Here is a 22,919-nt window from a genome sequence, read left to right on the forward strand (position 1 = left end):
TCACTGTATTTGATTTTCATTTTATTTTTTTCCAAGTGATACATCTACATAAAAGATTTCATGGCCTCGCATGACAAATACGGTACAGCTTTTTTAATCCCCCCTTTTTTTTTACAGCTATTATAAGATTTGATATGATGAACAACATTTTTTTTAACATTCTGTAAGATATGTATAGGACCTAACAGGAGGTCAGTATACTGTATGCCTCACCCAATAAAGCCTTACCTTTAAAATAAATGTCAACATCACAGTTCTGAATGTAAACCAATAAAACAAAACAAAAAAACAAACACTTTCAGAAGCCTTCCCAGAAACTACAGAACATAATGGCAAACAACAATATTTTGGAAAATTTAAGGATATAAAGAAACGTCATCTTTAATCACGTGAGACTCAAAAGCCTCCTGGCTGGACTCTGTTCACCATCCACACAAGCACACTCACACAGATCAGAGTTTGACATGTGTGGCCAAGGTGGCATGGCACATGAACGCAAATGGCCCGTGCTTTTTTTTTTTTCTTTCCGAAAAATAAAAGCAAAAAGCGGTGTGTGGGGGGGTTAAACTCGCGACAGAATAGCAAATCTTAAAGCTTATGTCCCCGTTCCATGAGTGACAGAAAGACAACTGAATTACAGTCAGGTGTGTCGAAGCACCAGTAGAGTCAGATCAGCGTGTCCTAGAAAAAGCAGGTCTTAAAGGGTTGGGAGTGCCGGTGAGGAGTGGAGATGTTCAGACCAGAGCAGAGCTGGATTGCTGAACACTTCAGAGAGGGAGGGGGAGAGAGAGAGAGAGAGAAAAAGCCAAAGCAGCAATCTCAGCAGGTGTTAATGGTTCACCACCTTTGTGTGACCATAGGTTGTAAAAATAAGATACTGGGTATGTGAGTCAGCCAAGCTTGAGATGATTACAGTACTGTTAGGCCTTGACAGACAGCTGTCCCTGCCAGGGGGAATGACTCAGTCCATCGTATTTAAGTACCGCAACGTCAAAGTGCTGTTGCTTCACTGCAAGTCAAATGTTTCCCTTATTCGATATGCACGGTTATCACAATTTAAAAGAATACTGCCTAATCAACAGTAGATGGAGACACTAATACATACTGAGAAACAAAGGTAAGCCCCAAAAGCATGCCCCCCCCCCTTTTTTTAGTGTTTTACAATAAAAGATCACATCAAACTGCCATATTTCAGTTAAATACACTGAAGTTTCCTATGTAATAATGAACATCAGTCTGCTTTGAGGAGAGTACGACACGCAGGTCCTCTTCTGGCCAATAACCCGAGAAAAATCTGGTCCTTTTAGTGTAATCTTGATGTGCGGAGCTCAAACCCAGAGAGGAGTATTAATGGGTCTGGTTGCTGTGTAGAATAAGATATGCTTTGTACTTTTCTTTTTTTTGAGGGGGGTCGGGGGTTAAGGGCAGCAAGAACTTCCTAGCTGCCATCAAGTGAACACAAGTCGTAACCAGCACAAGACAGCCAGAAATACAAACTATCATTGCACATAAAGAGTTAAGCCTTCACTTTAACCGTGTCATTTACAAACCATAATACAGGAAACCGTTTCCTCTTGAAGTGAACAAAATACTTTACAAAAACAACCACCTTTAGGGCTTCAAAATGTATAAATAAGACAAAGTCTTAAAGACATAAGTCTTCAAATAGAAATTTTTACTTTTTTTAAAATTATTAATATTAGATAAGATAGAATTTAATATTTTTTCCCATCATATTTTTTTTAAATACATATGCAATTTATCTTTTGACTGATGTACATATAGGCATACTGTATGTAGAACCTCAAGTGTCCAAAATGTCTCGGGAAGAATCTCGCAAGACCCAGACGAGGCTACAGTATTTGTACTTTCCCTTATCAAACACACGAAGAACAACAGTTCAAAAAAACAAACTTAACATGACTAAAAACTCATCTTCATCTACTGGTACCAACTTCAATTTATAAAATCCTGTTTTTTGTTTTGTTTTGGTTTTTTTAATCGTTTCGACATGTATAGCCTCAGTGGACAGAATACATTTCGACTGTAAAATGTCTTCATTCAGTAATTTCTTGCTATAACACAATGTATCTAATAGGTTTTATATTTAATAAATAAAAGAGTCAAATGTTTGTCTTTTCTTGAGCAGCTGGGTAGTGCTTTCCCAGCACTGCGGCTCCTTTTGTTTTTATCCACTGATGTGTCTGCTTCCATTCACGGCCCGACTGTGGGCGAGCAGATGATGGACAGGCAGCTTCAGCAGAGGAGACAGATGAAGACAGTGAGAGAGAGACAGCGAGAGAGAGCAGTTGGGGGCTATGACTCAGGTGGTGTGGGTTGTGTAAAGATGGCAGGGTAGTTTTTCAGTTGCCTATCCATCAGTGCCGTTCTTGTTGGGGGTGTTGGTGTTGATTGTGGTTCCATCTGGCTGCTGGCCATCTTTGCGCGGAGGCATCCTCTCGTTTATCCTGTCTAGGCCACGCGCCTCCTCGAAGTTGCGAATTTTCCTCGAGGGAGAGAAGCCTTGAATTGCTAAAAAGCAGAAAAGAGACCAAAGAGAAAATTAAAAGAAGGTAGAAACAGCTTAGTAATAGCAGTGCGTCACAGCAAGTATTCGCTGTAAACCGCCATTTTTAGCTTTTCCCTTTTTATTTTCTTTGCCACCCTCAATCAAAATGCATTCCTTGTGGGATTTCATTTGATGAGCAATAAACACAGTATTTGCTAATCACAGAACGGATGATCTGTAAATACAACACATGCACAACTAAATAATGACTCCTAACGTTCAAGCACCAGTGGGACAAACTACACCAATTAAACACCTCACACGTTATAGGACTTACGTTAATGTCCCGAAACGGCCAAGGAAACCAGAAAGAAAACAAGTGCAAATAGAAAAGCAAACTTGTAAGAGACAGTTCATATATTTCACTCATTTTATCAAAGTAAACAGACAGTAAAAACTCAGTGGTTAACACTTTATATGGGAATTATATATATAAAAAAAACAAACCAAACAAAAAAACCCTCAAGGCCACTCTTGCACAATCAGATGTCTGTGATTTTAAAAAAAAAAAGTTCCTTGAATAAAATAATTGAATTTATCATCTTTGAGTTTTGCGATTTCCAACCAGCGGTACTTGGACCAGCATCGGTCACACGGTTGTATAAAAAGACAAATCAAAACATTTTTGATTTGATATAATGAATATGGTACAATGACATACTGGTCCTTGTGATAAACAATGTCCAAAATAATCTTATCCCAGTGATAAAACAGTTAACACTCAAAATGATGTGATAAAATACATTTGTGCACCGATGTAGTTAGCTAACTGTTGATAAAACAGCTCAGAAGAACATACATCGCTTAATTAGCTAAAAGTAATTGATGCATAATTTAAAAAATTAGCAAAAAATACAGGTTACATAGGGCGATAATTATCTGAAATGAATGGTTATGTGTTAGTTGAGTTGGTAATAGTTACATAAGTGAAATGATTAGGCGAACGCAAACACCATGTAGTTAAATTAATTGTCTAAAATTAAAACAGTCAATATGTAAAATAATTAGCATATTAATTAATTAAATATAGATTAATTCATATTTTAATTTAGTCAAAAAGCAGCTTAAAATACAGGAAATGTGGTTGAAATTAATAGATAAGCAATCTTAGACTGATAAAAATTGTAAAATGATATTGTTTCTATTATAGCTGTGAATAAATATCAAAATAATAAGCTAAAAGCAAAGGACAAGTAGCTGACATATTTACAGAAGTAAATAACAGTTACACAAAATAATTAATTATAATATTTCCCTAAAAGTACAGGATGCATTCCTGAAATATTTATCTAAAGGTGTGAATGAACAGATACTAAAATTTGTAGACTGATGGTAAATGTAGCTGAGTGGTAATAGTCTAACGTACGCTTTCATGGCCTAAAAAGTTTACTTAAAAAAAATCAATTGAAATGAATACATCTGAAACATAACTGAGCTATTTGAGCTCATCTGTTTGATAAACAAGACATAAAAGGTTGATGACTATTTGTAAGTAATAATTTGTAAGTAACACTCCTGTTTTACCTCATCTACAAGGTTAACTGTTAATGTCTTCTGCAATAGAATATTTTATGGATTTGATGAGATAACTGAGACCTGTGATCCGCCAACCATCACTGTCGACCAGAAGAGACGAGCGGTGTAGCAACAGCCAAACTGAGCAACAGGATTAGATTCTGAAAATATCCCAGGCAGGGATGTCCCCGGTCTTATCTTAACCAGGTCTTAGCAGGCTTTTCTCTGTGTGGGGAGCCACACTTGGCAAGAAAAGCTTATGTGACCACAGCCAGGGACTTCTTATCAACAAAGGACAAATCATGTCCTAAACCTGATCGTCAAAACAAAATATATAACCTCTTTATAACAGTCTTTATTTTTCAGACATACAGAGACGAGCCTGATTTAGCTAATGCTGACCTGAATCCTCCAAAGCTTTAAACTATACAGTGGTAGTTGACACTTTTTGAATCTCCTTTGAGCAACACAGTCTAAGTCTTAATTAGTGCCTGTGCAAATTTGCTTTTTGCCTATATTAAAATTTTTTAGAAAAAAGATTTCTGTATTTACAAAGAGAGCACAGCAATTACAAAAAGGCGATTACTTATGTTCACTTCTTTCTCATTCAAGCATTTTGTTTCAATTCATGTTCTGTTGCTGTTTCCACCTCATTCTATTTACAATGACAGAACCAGTGTTATCAACAGATTCTGATGATGCAAGAGCAACCAGCAATAACGGGATTCACTATAACAGGATAAGCAATAGAAATAAACATTAGGGACACTACAGAAAGGGGCATATTTGAGGAGTGGGTCTGTGTTAAAGGGTGAACAACACACACAAAACACAGACAGGGGGATTTGAGCCGAACAGCCAATGCATACCTTTTGCTTTAGCTGCCTCAATGGTAGCTATGTTAATGGGAGTTGAGGAAGGAGGGGGAAAAAGGAAGTCATCAAAGTAGCCAGAGACAGCAAATACAACAGTGTTTTAAAAAAATTAATAAACTACAACTAAAAAATAAATCTGAACACCCCTGTGGGATAATCTGGAGAAACAGATGGCAGAATATAGGCCAACACCCATGGCTCATTCAAAGGGAGGCAAAAATTCATAGCAGCTGTGGAGCGTCACCAAAACACTTAGGCGATCGGGTGGAAAGGTTAGAGTGAAGAAGTCTGTTGGAGTTTTAAGCCAGTGTTGGTGTTAAAGGGTCACGAAGACTTAGGTGTGGAGAGCCAGGGGGGATTTGGTTAAACACTAAGAGTCTAAGATGGGGGCGAGATGCATAACCATGACCAGGCAGTCCAGCTCAACACACACGCAGTCAGATGTTCCCTTTAGACACACACACTCATTTACGCATGTACAATCAGCTTCATTTCAAAGTGAACTAAAATAATTTTTACAGCTTTTGGAAACACGACGAATATTTCTCCTTTAAATTCGATGCAAACTGGATTTAATTAGTGCAGCAATGATGTTATGTGTTCATAAAATGCACAGGTATATCATCAAGATTAAAACAAACAAGAATCGGAGAATCAAGGAGGACTGGATAAAAATACACACAACCCCCTGCTCCCCTTGTTTGAACTAGCCTAGCTGATCTGAAAGCTGTGATTGGGGGAACAGACATGGACAATGACATTCTCAGAAAGGTCACAACATGTGGTTTTCCCTTTGATTGCTCTGCAACTTCTGTGAGCCTCCAGCATGGCAAGCATGGCCCCCAGCACGTCCTGTGGCAGGTGAGGCCTGGTGCTGACCTTTAGATCAAAGGGTCAGCAGCCACTTCCAGGTGACAAGCTGACCTCCTCGACCAGCCGGCCCACGGCTCAGCCCCAAAGCTTTCTGCCGCATGGAGGCGGGGGGCAGTCAAAGTCCTGACACTGCTTCCTGTGGCGGGAATACCACCATTGATCTCGAACCCTTCAAAGAGACTATAACCGAATGGTGAAGCTGCTGTATCAGATATTCACAGACAGACATTCAGTGGAGCTTGGCTGCTATCAGTGTAGCTGATAATAATAATATCATCAATATCACCAATCTTGGGATCAAAAAAGCTGACATTTATCCTTGGATGCTTCTTTTATAACATACTGAAGTTGTTCTAGAAAAAGTCTCCCACATGGCAGCAGGTTCATCCCATCTCAAATCATCGTTGGCCGTTTTAATTTTACTGAATTATAAAACACATCCAGGACAGAAGGTCTCAAAAAATTATAATTTAGGAAATTTATTTTCTCAGTTATAATTAGAAGACCATCTAGAAGCTATCTACTGATATTTTTAATGATACAACTTGTCGTACTTGCTCAATCCTGCATGAAAGTTTCTGTGACTAAAAACTTCACGTTAAACATTATTGTACAAGATTCATTTTTGCATTATTGTGAAATACAATTCTATGGTATTCAGAAATTGTCAAACATTTTCATTTGCAATGTGTAAGTTTTTGGGGGGTTAGTGTGTGCTCAAATATGGGACTTTCAAAGACTTTAATTTTCTTTTAAGTCCTATTTTAACTCAGACATGTTGTGATTTATCATCCCTAAATTAAAGACTCTCACTCATTTTTATGGCAGGGAAAACTCAGAAAACTGTTCACACTTTTATCTTTAATAGGTTTTGACATATTAATGTTCAAAAATGGACTCAGATTTTAAAGTGTTGAAAAAAACGCACGTGACAGGTCGATGGACCATTTTCAAAATATATCCAAATATATCCAAACGTTGGAGTGTGACATTTTTATGGATATTGGAGAAAATGTTCTTAAAATTGTCTGATTTGAGATGGAATGGCCTGGCAGTTTTAAAATGTCACCGGGTACTTCTTTGGGCATTTATATTAGGACATGTTGTGACATATGTTTGCATGTATAGGGCTGTATCATAATGTATCTGAACACTTGTCTCTTCAGCGTCACTGAGATGCACAGATATGTCCGTATTTCCCACATTGCCTCTTTTGCAACCCAAACAGAAGGAAATTACCAGGTTTATTCTTCAGTAACAGGAAACCCCCAACACAGAAGCTGTGGCTTCTTTAGTTTAGTTGCAACACAACCAAAGGAATTTATTTTTGTGAATGTTAACTCTACAGCTAAGCCCATTAGAGATGACTCAATTAAAAAAAAAACAATAATTAGAGCAAACATATTGAAATATGTCAGTTTTTATGACTTCACACTCAAAATGTTGCATCAGAGTTTGAAGCCAATATAACAGAGGAGCAAAGACATGAAAGTCATCCAACTAATCAGGTGAAATGAAAACAACATTGCTACAGAATAAACATAATCAACTGCAGGAAAAAAAAAATGGCAATAATATCATTTAGTTGCAAAAATTATTACACATACCCACAGACATCAGGGTATCAGAGGGCGGAGTCAGGAGTCCTGACAGTAATACTTCAACCACCATTCTTCTGACTTGCTTCACATGTCAGCAAGTGTATAATGTATATATTAGCATGGATAAGCAGGCTAGGATAACTGGATAACTGCCACAAGAAAATAAGGGCAATCTTTAAACTTAAATCTTAGCAAGAAAAGCTAAGTGTGTAATAAAAGCAAAAACAGGGGGACAAACAGGTGTACTTAAAAAAAACTGACTCTGTGACACAGGGTGAAGAAATGAGTCTGTCTAGTTAGAGCTAAGTGGTAAATGGACACAGTGGAAAGGTTACACAGTATAAGAAACACTTACCGCTCTGTAAGGTCTGCTTTCCCCCAGACAACACTCCCACTGGAAGAGTTCCAGTTGGGGTCAGGCCTTTGAGTGTTAACACACTCTCACTTTCCTCCCTAGTCCAAAAACAACACACAGGTACATGAAGAGCACACACAGTTTACGTCTCAACAAGCGCAGCGACCCACACCTTGTGGTTTAGAGGCGGTTTTCAAACCACGAGGTCATGAGGTCACTGGATGTTTCACCTGCTCCGTCTCATCCAGTCTTTGTTTGGTTCGATGGACTATCTGCACTAATCGTCTCCAGCCAACCTGCTAGCATGTGCCCTGCTTCTGTAATTGGGTCACTGACAACTTGTGTAAATTTTAGCAGCTGAACCAGTATTTTTAAGACTCGGTTCTTAGTATAGAGATTTGTGTTAGCACACTCTTATGTTAACATGTTGCCTTTAATGGGTCCTTTGCTTTTTATTCTATAGAAACTTTGAGACACTTCAAAGGCAAACTTCACCTTTTCTTATCCTACGGAGACATCTGTGCCTTTAAAAAGTGTCATTAGCCTTCTTTTACCCCCCCTCTCCCTTTCAGTATTCGACATACAGAGGCGTTTGACAAATAGGCTGCTTGTCCACTCGCAGCAGTGTGACGAGCTAGCAGCAGCACCATTAATCTGGAATAATGTCTAATGTCATTACAGAGTCTAGGTGCATCGTGACTCATCTCGTGCCTGCTCATTATTCCCAGCAGGCCAACGCTGTGTTTTCAAACTCAGCTTCACCAATCCTGCTGCATACTGGCCCTGCGGTGCCCTGCAAATTATTTCTGGTATTGTGATGACCCAGTGCACTGAGCTCATTGAAATCCCTTTAGCATATATACATACAACACAAGCATTTCCAACTGGGATTATATTTAAAAAAAATAAAAAAAAGAAGGGAATAAAAGAGAATGTCAAAGTCAAGGCAGACCTGAGAACTGCGAAGACTCGGGCCATTTTTCCCACAGCACGAATCTTGTTCCGAATAACCTCCTTGCGCATCGCTGAGGAGCCGCCTGGAGACAGTGCGTAGTATGAGTTAAGACAAAGCACACCGCACTTTCCATCCCGTGGGAGTGATATTCTTCGCCCTTGTCGGTCACGCGTTCGTTTCAGAGCAGAGTGCGTGTACTTCAGGGACCAGAACTCCCTATTCAGCATCAGCCATGTGTGACAGAGGCTGAATTATGATTAAGTGCTACACATAAATCACCTCCCAGCATTCCATGTCAGTTAAGTGAGTGCCGGGACTCATTATCACGTCATCCAATTTAAAAGCCAAATCAAAATCGTCATTCACTGAAGAAGCAGAAATGAATCTGTATAAAGTCTACAACCTAAGCAGATGTGCACAGGTGAGCAGGCCACCTATATTTATGGATTTTTAGACAAAAACACGCCTTAAACTAAGTTTAGCTTTGATACATGTTAAAAATGTGTTAACCTTCTCAGGTCTGACTCACCATAGATAATAATCCTAACTATGCCCTTACCCCATTATTATATTATATTAGTGTCAGTGAGAAAGATTATTTCCTTTGTTTCCTGATTGCCACAATTCTAGAGAACAATGTACTAAAAACAGAATTTACAATGTGACTAGTAGCTCATCCAGCTCACGATCCATCAAAATTCACAGGTTACTGTAATGTGTGAAGAACAGAAAGAAAGTGAGAAGTTTTCTTGTCATTGTTTGGATGTATTTGTCCAAACTAAGAAAAATTCAAACCCACTGAGTAGTTTGTGTCCAGGACACATTATCCTGGTTCATCACCAAGTAAAAGTGTTTGATTTTAGGAGCACTATGAGTATGTGGTCACCGGTAAATAGGAGGACAATCCCAAAAGTAAGGTCTCCTATTGTTTGAAATTTGAAAATTGAAATACAAACAACCGTTTATTTTTTCACAATATTTACATCACAGGTGACGTGTGGACATGCGGTGTTGTGGCGAATGCTTACGTCCTTCCTCAGCATTCCTCTTCTCCGGTTCTGAAATGGCTTTCTGAGTTTTTCCTGTGATTCACAGGACCTGTCAGCATTTACTGTGGTCCCAACAGGCAGAAAGTCAACCAATAATACCCCCTTTCGGTCCCAAAACACAGTTGCGCACCGTGCGTAAGCATTCTCCACGATACCGCGCGTCCACACGTCACCGTCGAACTATCGCTCTCCTGCTAAACTTTGGCTGGAACTTCATCACCCACCCGCCCTACAGTCTGGGCTACGCACCCAGTGACTACCACCTGCTCCCAAAGCTGAAAGAACATTTGTCCTGAAGGCGATTCTGTGGCAGTGGCGAGCAGGTATGACATGGGCATTGTAAAACTGCCACAGCATCTACAAAAATGCATCGACCAAAATGGCGATTATGTAGAAAAATAAGTCTTCAAGCTTTAAAATGATGTAAATATTATGGAAAATTAATCGTCGTGGGGGGTAATCGTCAGTCTTCTAGTGGGGGATGAGTCAGGCCATGGACAGGTTGTAGATGATTTTGTGAATTGGTGTGATGAGTCCTTCCTTTCACTTAATGTGTCAAAAACTAAAGACATGATTATTGATTTTAGGAAGTCCTCTTATAGCTCATCACCCACTATCATTAAAGCTGGTGATATTGGGATCGTTGAGAGTTATAAATGTCTAGGTGTGGTACTTGACCAACTGTGTTTTGAATCTCATGCTGATGCCACTACTAAAAAAGTTCAACAAAGATTGTTCTTTTTAAGGAAAATGAGATCTTTTAATGTGTCATCTGAGATGTTGTCTTTGTTTTATAGATGTTTTATCGAATCTGTGATGTCTTTTTGTATTGTTGCCTGGTTTGGTAACCTGACGGTGAAGAATAAGAATCGGTTGGGACTTCTGGTAAAAACTGCTAGCAAAATTTCAGGGCGCTGGCAAGATGGACTTTTGGCCATTTACAATAGAAATGTGCTTAGAAAGGCTCATTCTATTATTAATTGTGTGAACCAACCCCTTCACAGTGAGTTTGAGTTGTTGCCTTCCGGCCGCTGTTTTAGAGTACCTCTGAGGAGGACTAAAAGACTCCAGGTCTCTTTTATCCCTACTGCGTCATTATTATTGTTATTATTATCTTATAGTATTGTTCTATTTATTTTTATCCTGCTGCTAAACTAATTTCCCCTTGTGGGACAATAAAGAAATTAAATTGAATTGAATTGAATTGAATTGAATTAACTGTTGTTTGTATTTCTAAAACAATAGGAGACCTGACTTTTGGGATTGCCCTCGTATAAAAAAAGTCTGAAAAGACATCACATCGGCTTGTCGTAGCTTTGATCGTATTACTGATGTTAGTAGAATTGTGACCAGGAGGTATCGTGTTAGAAAGAGAGGTGGACTGCCAAAGATTGCTAAATAAACAGTTTGCCTGCATGACAATGCTTTCATTTCAGCTTCTTCTCAATTTAGTGAGATTACCACTGTGGAAAAACATACTGGCAGTTCTCACTAATGACCCTCCCAACTTAGTGTTTTTTTTTCTTGTTTTATTTTTGTACTGGTCCCAGTCCATTGGTTATATTTATGAGTAAAGTATTCATCAGAAACATTTCGAGATGAACGTTTTCGAGTGGATGCTTCTTCAGTAATAATGCATTTTTTTTTTTACCAACCTTCATAAAGGTCGTCTCCCTCTGACATGAGCTCATCGTCGGAGCAAATGTTGAGTACATTCACCAGCATCTCCGTCACTGTAAATGAATCATAGAAAGCTCAATACAAGAATCGTTGTCGGCCTCCAATCCACTTTTTCCAAACCCGGCACCAGACGTACCCTTCTCTCCAACAAAAGGCAGAGACCACGTGAAGACATCCATAAAGTTGGGCAACCAGTAAGGGTGCGGGGAGCAGTTGAACTGTCGGATGTTCATCACGTTGTTCTCGTATTTTAATACAGCAGCTAGGATAGAAGGAGGGGAGGAGATGGGAGGAGACATTGAAGGACTGACGACAGGTAAATGCAAGAAAAATACAATAATGAGAGAGGTATGAGAAAAAAGAAAAGACAGAGACCTTTGTTGTTGTAGACATCTAGGTAATTTGGAGCTGAAAAGATTGTGATCAATGAAGGGAAACCTGTGGTCTGGCTTTTTCTGTACATCCGATACCTATGCAGCCGCAAATAAGAGTGACCCATTAAACATGTTATATCATCAAATGCTGGAAATGTGTTTTCAAAATACCACTTACCCTGCATCCTGTGCTTCATGGGCTCTTATTACCGACAGCAAGTTATTATTTACCAAAAAGTCACAGACTGCTGAGTAACTGCAAAGAGAGAAAGAGACAGAGAAGGCTGACCAGTTAAAAATCACTAACAGAGGGGTCAAAGCGTAGTCCAAATTTAAACCATTAGCCAGAGCAGCGTGAGGCCTCTTAAGATCAGTTACTAATTGACTGTTGGCCTGAGGAGATGCCTTCACGTTTATTTTCAGCATGTTGTGCCCTCTGGCCTCTTGAGCTTAGAGTTTAAAGATGCACAGTATCCAGCGGTTGCTCTGGTGTATTTATGGGATTCAGCAGCACTGGCTGGCCTCTCCAAAAAGTTTAGACCAAGCAGAGGCTAGATGAGGACAACTACTTTACTTTTGAGTACAACTAATCCATTAGCTCTGGAAATTATTGGGAATAAACAACGCAACATCAAACCAGCCCCAATGGTTTCTGATATTGGCAATATGAACAGACTTTAGACATGCAGACTTTGATGTTTTAACCAGTATTAATATTCGACTAAGGCTAAATCATAGTCACAATTATTTGTTCCATTTACTCAACAACTCCAGAACCACCGTGCAATTATTGACCAGTGGGAGCAAAACCCCCACAATCTCACAGTGGATTTCCTTGAACTTAAATAAAAACTAACAAAAATTGATTAATACAAGAAAGGAAAAAGGTGGAAAGGAGGGGATGTTGGAGGAACACTAGTGAGTGCTGCTCAAAGAAGACCAGGTGAGAGATCCTCAGTGATGCAGAGACAAATGAGAGCATGCTGCAAGCAGCGGTTAAATAATCATTCAGCAGATTCATCAAAGGAAACCTTGTTTTACTTTCAAGTTCTTTTGATGGAAATCTTGATGACTAAAACCTCTCCTTCCACAGTCTTGGCTCTAGCTCAACTCATCAGTAAGTAAATCTGGGCTCTAAGGGACTTGCAACACAAGACAAAACAAGAGTGTTTTATCACTATTACTTTGGTTTAACACTTGATAAACTGGTCAGTTCTTACACTATTTCATCTAAACTAGCGATCAGCTAAACAAAATCACTTTACCTTAAGATATGCATGAAAGGAGGAAATGTCTATAACACTGCCAATCAAAAGTTATCAACTCAAGGACTACACACTTTCACAAAACCTCCAGCAAATCACTTCTATATTCAGTATCAATGTGTTCTTATTTCCCAAAACTTTAAGGTATCTATGTTTTATTTATTTTCTTGCACAGCTCTGCATTTCACAGTTAGCAGCAATCCCAAAGTTTGTGCTAACAATCTTTTAGCCAAACAGTTAAGATATTTAGTTTTTATTTTTGTGAAATACAAACATAAAAAAATATCTAATTAGTGGTTTAGACAGCATTTTAACCAAAATGTTAAATTATGCTAGCACCTGTTATACTTTTACAATAATTGAGATGCTACTTTATCAATCTAATGTTAGCTTTATGAGGCATCAGTCACACGGGCCTACAGACCGCAACACACTGGCAACTTTGAGAAACCAAAATAAAGGTGAAATTGACTGCAAACAGAATGCTGCTGCACCAAAAACATCACTGTGATTGCTTTGGTTGCTAGCAGATCTCTGCAGTCACCTGTAGTTTGCATTGCGAACCAGAGTACAACCTTTAGTCTGAAGGTGAACATTGCTCATTTCTGGTTTGCCTCACACTTTTCATGTTTAACTACTGCTTAGTGAGCAGTGTGCAAGTGTTTGCAGACAAGTTGGCGTCTTCCATGCAAACGTTTGGCAAACACAGCAACCTGTTGACAACCAAAGCAGTCGGAAGGAGGGTTTTCAATGCACTACCATACAGCTGGTCGTGACCAAAGTGGATGCCAGATGGCTGCTGACTGGTCTCTAGGCCTTTGTGACTGAGGCCTTAGTTAGCTCAGATTCACAATGACTGCATCACAAGCAGGCATCACTGCTCTTTGCCTGTGTGTCGTCACCTTGTTTATACAAACAGACAGCAGTATACACCAGTGGAAAAAAGCAATCCTTTCAATGTTGTTGGAGTAGAAGGTCATCATACTGTTCCCTGGATTTATCGAACAAGGCAGGTTGACAGTCGGCATAACAACTACAGTGTTTTACATTTAGGTTAGGTGTAGAGTCGCTGACATCGCTGAATGCAGGTCGTCTGTTGTATTTGGCTAACTTTTGTGTCAGTCTCAAAGACTGTTGAAAACTGACCACATTCTAAACAGGAAGAAACCTTTATTTAGACATTCTGACATTGTGAGTTATGCATGTGTAATGTGTGAAACACTGCAAACCGCTGTGACAAAAGTCTTTCCCAAATATGAGCTAAATAGTTTCTTAAAAGTACTTACTTTGTCACGTGGAGACCACAAAATGAAAGCTATGATAAGTCCATCCAAAGTGGCTGACCAACTCCCCTAAGCTGCCATCTCTTGGTAAGGTCTGGTGCAATCTCTTATTTCACTGATGCATTTACCTTCACTTAATACAGACTTACTGAGGAAGCTGGTTACATCTCAAGTTGCACACAGCTGATGTAACTAGCTCCAAGCTAACTGATTTAGCTTATCTCAACCTAACATTTTCTGTCATAAAGGACTGTGACAGGCATTGTTCAATTTTTCCTCTTGAATCTTATTACACGTAATCACCTGACTGTTGTTTCCTATTCTGAATAAGCGTTTTGTATCTTTAAACCCACAGAATTCTAAACAGGCCATTTAAATGTGTATATCTCTAACATGTTTGTCTGCTCTTGACCATTGCTGGAGCCATTTCCACAGAATATTGTGAAGGAGCTCTTTGAATCTGTTGACCTATTTTGTAAAGGCACACTGAATGTGTTGACCCATTTTGAACATGCTGTTTTTATCTGCTAACCTGTTTTGAGAAGGCCATTTTTGAAAGTGCCTCAATAAGCTGATTGACCTATAAAACAATGAATCCACAACCTGTGACCTGCGTGATGCAGCTCGTTTTCAATTCAATTCCTCATTATTATTATTAAAGTGGTCTACAAGGGCTGTGCTTGTGCAGAGCGCAACAGTGATGTTAAAAGCAGCAGTTTTACCTGAAAAAGTAAGAGCAGCCTCTGACGGAGTTGTGGTTGAAGTGTTCTGATGTTTTTTCACTGCCGTAGTCCTCACCAGGGTCTGCCCAAATCAGGTCGCACATTGGCCCGAATGCTGGAGGCTCTTTAAATCTGTCTAACTGCAGAGCACAAAATACAAACATGCTTAGCAGAGGAACTGTTTGGTTGTGACAAAGTGGCTAAAGCCACAAAGTCAAGAAAATGGACTCTCTCACATGAAAGCACTCCATTCAACTGCCTCGATGGAAATGACATGGAAGGAACTGAAAAAATGCATTTTTAACCAAACTCTCTTTGTTACACTAGTTCTGTCAGCAGGGACAGAACTAGTGTAACAAACTGAGAAGCTTGTGAAAGGCTACAACCCATGTTAAACAATAAAAACCGATAAACAATTTCTGGCCTTTTTATTTTGACTAGAGCCCCAAGACCAAGACAGCAATATGCCAACACATTTCCTAATATTTTTTTCTGTCAGACACACAAAACAGAAAACACGTCTCAAACATTTGCGATATGGTGTTATTTATTTACATTGGACTTCGTTCTGTTCACTTGGCCACTGTTTGTGGCACTCCAAAAATGTATGTTGCCAACAGGGAAGTTGCAGGGTGCCCTCTGCCAGACAAACTATGTAACGTCAACACTCAAAACACGACTGAAGAGTGTTTATCCAATCTCCACTTGTCAAATTGTCATTTATTGCCTGTTATAAATGCTGATACCAGTGAATCAGCAAATATCAAGTACAGGCAGACTAATTGCTTGGGCTCTAATTTATCAAACTTCATAAACTTAATAGTTACATCAGCCAAATATTTTTATTGACCGACATCAGCACTGCTGACTGATATCGGCTAACATGACATATCATCAAATAAGGAGTTGAGTGATGTCTGGTATTTATCTGTTGATTCACATTAATATTAAGCTGACTAAAAATTTAGAAATACTGTCATGAAGAGTTTTTAAACAGGTCATTTCTTGTAACAATTTCTCTGTGTCCAAGCCAAACTAACAGTATTAGATTCAGCTATCAGCCAATTTTGTTATTTGTACTATTGTATCAACATAGAATTTCATAATAAGTCTATCCTTCATTCTTCATTCTTCAAGTATTGATACTAACTAGTCAAACACAGGGAACATGTTCCAGGAAATAAAATTTTAAGAAATGTGAGAAACAGAGTCCAAAAGTATTTTCCCGACGAGTATTTATAGCTTTTAACTGTCCATCTCTAACAGACTGTAAATAAGAGATCAACATAGCTCCAAAGCTAAAAAGTGAAGCCTGCCTTCGTTCTATCCATCTATCCATCCATCCATTCGCTTCCGCTTATCCTTTTCAGGGTCGCGGGGGGCGCTGGAACCTATCCCTGTCATGGGGCGAGAGGTGGGGTACACCCTGGACAGGTCGCCAGTCTGTCGCAGTGCCAACACACACAGGGACAGACAACCATTCGCACACACATTCACTCGCACATTCACATCTAGTGGGAATTTATCCAATTATCTAATTAACCTATCCCCACAAGCTGCATGTCTTTGGACGGTGGGAGGAAGCCGGGGTACCCGGAGGGAACCCACGCAAACACGGGGAGAACATGCAAACTCCACACAGAAAGATCCCGGCCTGATGGTGGAATTGAACTCAGGACCTTCTTGCTGTGTGGCAACAGTGCTAACCACCGTGCTGCCTGCCTTTGTTCTAAATATAGTCAACTAAGTTGATGACTTAATTTAGATGTTACTGTGTTTTCATGTCACCCTCTAGTGCTGTTAAATGTGCAATTTATTGTAAAACTTTTGTTTTCAATAACAGCCATATTGGTTGTCCTGCCTCAGTTTGACCAGGGCATCCATGGCACAGACAGGAAATGCCCTTCTGGATTTCAACCTGCCAACAGTGGAACAGGCTGTACATCAAAGCTAGAATCACGTGTAATGAGGCATGATGGAGTGAATGATCTGCGATTAGAGGTGACACTTTAACACATATTCTTGGAACATATAAGAGATTAACTTGACAGGCAGATCTTGATAATGTCACAAGCCAGCGGTCGATCACTTACTTTTCTTATGTCATCTAGGCAGTTGATTTCTGGTGAGAGTCCGCCATGTACACACAGGAACTGCTGGTTGAGTAGGGCAGCGAGGGGCAGGCAGTCAAAGGCCTCCATGCAGGCGTCATACACCCGTTCAGAGTATTTAATTTTACCTGCAGTAAAAATAAAGATTGGGATTCAGTCTGAGATCATAATTACTGGCAGAAATGGCAAAAAAGTCTGTTGAATATGCTCACTACAGCAAAGGTTTGGTAGATGTGTTATGAGCGGCTAGCAGAGCTGCCCTGCCAACTGTGCCAGTGGTGATTGTTTCCAGACAGCTTCTACAGCGCCACTTGCAGAAGACTGAAAGGGTCAGATTAGGTCAGGAGGAAGTCAATGCCTTATAAAGGAGAAGCAGCCAGGACAGTACAATGCGAGTGCCAGTTTGAAGACAGTGATACTTTAAGGTCATAAAGGGGAGTGTGGAGCTTTGAGCTTGGAAATTAAAGTTCTTTACTCTGTGAAAATGTTTTAGTAAATGAACATCTTTAATGCTTAGTTGGAATAACAATGAAACACTACTCATGGGATGAGAAACAGGAAAATGCTATTTCTGCAGTTAGCTAAAGTAAAGAGTTAATGCCGTCTTATGAATCTAGGTTAACTCTAGACTCCGCCATATCTTCCCAGAAACTACGTCATGGGGCTGCAGACCATAACAGATAAGATGAGTGTGCTTGGTGATAATAAACTATGCTAAAACTGTTTATTGATGAGAACAAAGATAATGTATTCATTAAATAAAACATGTCGTCATTGTATCGCGCTTGCTCATGAGGCTATGAGCCGCATTATATCTACCGCACAACAAAGTTGCCGTCAAATCCATTGTAGCAAGCTGCTGTTTCTGCCGCTTGTGCAAGTCTCTATGTCTGTTACTTGTCTTATTGTGTAACAGATTACACAGAGGGAGGTTTCGACCCCTTTTTCTCCTATGTGAGTGCTGATGTGGAGGTATAGTGGCGACGCCTATCATTCATGAGAATAGCTGTGGGATGCGGAGGAATCGCAGGAATAGATGCAAGGATAACAACATGGTCAACAGAGCCTTAATGCAGTAGCCAATATTCTGCCCACGTCATAACTCTGAGTTGTACACTGTGAGGATCAATCATAAAATAAGTTGTAAAATAATCCCCACTCTTGACTGTTTAATCTGAAAAAACAAAACGTTCTAATATCATTAATGCACCACTTAAAACAGTAAGGCAACATGGGTTAAAACATCGTGTGAGGCCACACTAACTTGGATTGCCACATTTTACTACTTCTACAAACCTTTCCTGTGTGTACTACAAGACAAGGCTACGAGAAGTGTGATCGCAGCTGTAATCAATTACTACAACAATCCCTAATCTGTCTGATTAAATTTGTTAGTGTTGAACTGATTATCGATCAACAAGCTTTTTCGATCAATAAGCTTGCCCCAACCGAACAGGTGGCAAACTGTCTGTGTGTGTGTGTGTGTGTGTGTGTGTGTGTGTGTGTGTGTGTGTGTGTGTACAGATGAGGTGGCATGTGGGTGGGTGTGAGCAGGGATGTAGTGAGTGAAATCTATTTGCAACTGGCAAGACATTCTTTGCCGACTGCTTTCTGAGTTTGCATGCTAATACCTCCACACCTGCTCTGCACACACACACACACACACACACACACACACGCACACGCACACGCACATGCGCGTGCAGCTGTCACTGACTGAAATCAAAGTGTGAGTGTAACTGTCTAAATAGCATCAACAGCATGCCTCGCTGCTCTCCATGCTTCAACAGTTTGCTGTCGGCAACACAAACGGGACAAAGGCTTCATCTCCTCGCTGGAGACTCGCAGATGAACAGTTGTGACGGGACTTCCCAATTCAACGTGTTTGTGACAAATGTGTCCTACTTATGGGGCGCTAGTCATTTTACTAAAGGGGAATAGAGAAAACACTCCACTTCTCTGGCATGAAGTCTGACTTAACATAGCTATGTTTCCCAGCACTGTGTTTTCAATTCCTCATTTGTGTCTGCGGTACTTGAAAGTGAAAAGAACTATCAGTGGGACTAGGGCTGGGCTATATCATACCGTTCACGGTAATACCGGTGTAATTTTGGGCAACAATAGGAAAATGAAATATCGCGATAGAATATGGGTAAAACGCTCATGCGCAGTGCCTATGTTTACATACGCACATAGCGGCGACGCAGAATGAGAAGAGCGAAAGTGGATCATTAAATGAAACAGATGAACCAGAATCGGTTTGTAAAAATGCTGCAACTTCAGTGGTGTGGAACTGGTTTAGCTTTCGTCCATCAGATACACAACAAAGCACTATTTTTGGTAGAGCATGCTAGCGTATTATATTACCGTATTGTGTGTGTATAACCTCTTTTTAAGTTTTGTGGATATTATACATGGTTATGCTGAGGATATGTCAGCCAATTTCCACTGGAAATGCCTTTTGGTTAAACTGTCAGCAAAGAATTTTCATTTTTCGATCAACATTTTTATATAACTTTGATGCACATAAAAAACAGCTGCTTGTTTAAGTGAAAATACATTGATGGGGTTTTTTGCACTAATAAAGTTGTGGAGTTGTAAAGTACTTTGTCTAGTGTCAATTATATCGTCAGTTATATCGTTATCGCAAATTTTCAAATGTATATCATGATAAATATTTTTGGTCATATCGCCTTGCTCTAAATGGGACTAAAGAAATACCTGCGACAGCAATCCTGCACTCACACTATTAGGACGAGATTGCACCATTATATCTGGGCTATGTGTGAAATCTGAGAGCTGACTGATACAGGTCAATTTAAAGTGGTACAGAGAGCACATGAGCCCCCTGGGCTGGTCTTCATACAGCTGAGAAAAGAAGCACACTTACATTCCTGTTTGAAGGTGAAATACTCAGTGAGGTGCCGGCACTCGTGGTTCCCACGCAGCAGGAAGAGTGTGGTGGGGTGGTTGATCTTGAGAGACCAGAGGTAGAGAACGCACTGAGAGGAGAGACGGCAAGAGGGAAATATGAGAAAGGTCAGAGACGTGTGCTCATAATTCTATTCAAATATATTCAGTGTTCTCCACACACAGGCTTCCCTCACCACTGTCATCAAGAGCTGTTCGAGGGGGAACTGTTGAGCTGCTCTTTCAAAGGTTTTAAGGTATGGACCTTACTATGTAAAGTCCCAGGAACTGATTTTTGGTTTAATTTCACACTATATAAAAAGCAAAAACAATATTTATGTTAATTAGATGTGTTATCTCTCTACATATGAACTAGATCTAATCATCTCTTGAACATGTTGACATTTTTACAACAAGCGTATTAGCATCCCAGATGACCCTCTCAAAGGCAGCAAAAGGCCCCGCTTTACAACACAATTCACATTGTGTGAGTATTGAAACATTGTTACTATTGTAAAACAATGTTCCAAAATGTTGCTACTATTAACATTTTCATATTTTAGAGCCACCGGAGATACAAAGGAGACATTACCGGTATTTCTCGCACACAGACTTTATTTTGGCTGGCCACCCGGCCTTAATCAATTATCCAGTTCAGGATCATGGGAAGGGAGTATCCCAGGTGACATAAGGTGAGAGGCGGGGTACATCCTGGAAAGATCTATCATAGTATTAACACCAAGTAATAGACAACCATTCAGACTCACAGTTACACCTATGACTAATTTAGAATTACCAATTAACCTGACCTGTATGCCTTTGCACGGTGGGAGGAAACCAGAGTACCCAGAGGGAATTCACACAGCCAAAGGGAGAACATGCATACAAGTCCCAACTAGCCAATGGACTCATGTCCCATGGAAGGACTTCAACGCCACTGCCTTGGACTGCAGCTGGCAATGGTACTCCTTCTGCTCTGGTAATCTGCTGCAAGATGCAGGTTGACTCTAAGCAGAAACAGCGGGTAGCTGAAGAGAGCTGGTTCATGTCCTAAGCCAACCTCACTTACAGATTGGTTACAGAACAGAACAAGGACTACTTTGCCAGCTGCAGTCCAAGACGATGGAAGGCCTCCAGGTGGACTCAGGGTGAGAGACGCCCTTATTATGTTCTTGCAGCAAGATACATCATATTTTTAGTTCCCTTAGACCAGGGGTGGGCAATTCCAGGCCTCAAGGGCCGGTGTCCCTGCAGGTTTCAAATGTGTCCTTGAACCAACACAGCTGATTTAAATGGCTAAATTAGCTCCTCAACATGTCCTGAAGTTCTCCAGAGGCCTGGTAATGAACTAATCATGTGATTCGGGTGTGTTGACCCAAGGTGAGATCTAAAACCTGCAGGACACCAGCCCTCAGGGCCTGGAATTGCCCACCCCTGCCTTAGACCCTTAGAATGTGTGCATCTCCTTTAATGATAGACAACCCCTATACCCCTCCATACTGAACAATAATGTTTAGTGAAGCATACTTATATTAGAAACGCTAGAAGCAGCAAATGTTCGGAGTCGGAATAATTACTCAGGCAATTATCTATCACTCCATCCTTCCCTGCTCTTAAAATGAATGTGCACTCTCAACCTTTAGGCAACCACTTTTGATCACAAGGTAGTTGCACAGGCCGCATGGTGGGAGACAACCTGTCTGCAAACAACCACAGACTAACTACAAACACTCTCAGACAGATTGGTGAAGGTTTCCAAATAACTGCTGCTTAATTTATAAACACGGTGTGTCTCACTGCAACGCGAGGCTCAAACAGACTGGTTGCCATCTGGTTATATTCCTATATAGAAGTAAGGTATGAGTGCTTATGTCTCTTTGCAGTTAAATTCCTGTCCTGTAGCAACTGCTACAACTGCTATTTGCTTTCTGCCACATGAAGCTCCAAACACACATTAACCATCATACGCCAAACAACAGTTTGTTTTTCCCTTTGCTAACCAAATATTAGAAGCAGTGGGATGGGTTTCGTGTGACTACATTACTGGTTCTAATTTTAAAAGAACAGAACAGCATTTACAATCCAAATCCAAACATGCTTTCTCTTCAGTTCATGCACTGTTCAATAGCTGCCATTTGACACTCTCAACACGCTTTTTTAACATGTGCAAACCATGGCCCGCTATTAAGTCGATGCAACGAGATGCCAAGGTAACCAGAGCCTGCAGGTGTGTGTTCACGCAATGTCAAAATAAGGTGGTGGGTGGTGTACCCATCTCATCTTATACACATTGATCACTGAGAGGAATATCAGACTGTGAAGTGCAGGTAAATGTGTTGAGGGGGCTGTCGGTGTGACTTGCTCTCTCTCTTATGTGCGGAGGCGTAGGAAAGGACATGGCTCAGAGTGGCTTGAAGCTGACATGGGTTTTAATGAGAGCTCTCTGCACTCTTTCAGCCAGCTACTCACGAGTGGGGGAAAGAAGACAAAGGAAGGGGCATGGAGCTTTGTGTGGCAGACATGAACACTGGCTACCTTCACCTCATCTCCCACAAACACACACACACTCTCTTCAGCCTGTGCCTGGTTTATGTAGGGGTGGAGCTGGGGCTTGGACGGTTTGTCCAAAGAAACACTTGCTTGGATCAAAGAGAATTCACTAAGTGAATAAAGAAATACACAGAATAAAACAGGTTGTGCACACACACTGAATTTAGACTTTGGCAAATTGCTGGCCTGCAGTGGTAACGCACTGCTTCAAGAGGCTGTGGTGACTCTTTAT

The 22,919-nt window shown here is 40.3% G+C and overlaps 1 protein-coding gene across 2 annotated transcripts in view; it reads right to left on the reverse strand.

Annotated features, from left to right (window-relative positions):
* Window positions 1-22,919, reverse strand: part of ppp3cca (protein phosphatase 3, catalytic subunit, gamma isozyme, a) — a 36,920-nt gene continuing 14,001 nt past the window's right edge. Inside the window, exons 4-14 of one of the 2 annotated variants that reach the window (XM_085181114.1) lie at window positions 20,118-20,229; window positions 17,210-17,355; window positions 15,117-15,256; window positions 12,025-12,102; window positions 11,848-11,942; window positions 11,609-11,734; window positions 11,448-11,525; window positions 8,741-8,825; window positions 7,789-7,886; window positions 4,954-4,980; window positions 1-2,523 (exon numbers count right to left, since the gene is read on the reverse strand). In XM_085181114.1, coding sequence (XP_085037240.1) covers window positions 2,372-2,523; window positions 4,954-4,980; window positions 7,789-7,886; window positions 8,741-8,825; window positions 11,448-11,525; window positions 11,609-11,734; window positions 11,848-11,942; window positions 12,025-12,102; window positions 15,117-15,256; window positions 17,210-17,355; window positions 20,118-20,229 — 1,137 coding nt within the window. In that variant the 3' untranslated portion in view covers window positions 1-2,371. Of the gene's footprint in view, window positions 2,533-4,953; window positions 4,981-7,788; window positions 7,887-8,740; window positions 8,826-11,447; window positions 11,526-11,608; window positions 11,735-11,847; window positions 11,943-12,024; window positions 12,103-15,116; window positions 15,257-17,209; window positions 17,356-20,117; window positions 20,230-22,919 lie in introns of both variants that reach the window. The other variant, XM_085181115.1, reaches the window with a different exon arrangement.

This window comes from Neolamprologus multifasciatus, chromosome 12 (assembly GCF_963576455.1).
Source record: "Neolamprologus multifasciatus chromosome 12, fNeoMul1.2, whole genome shotgun sequence".
Taxonomy (NCBI): Eukaryota; Metazoa; Chordata; class Actinopteri; order Cichliformes; family Cichlidae; genus Neolamprologus; species Neolamprologus multifasciatus.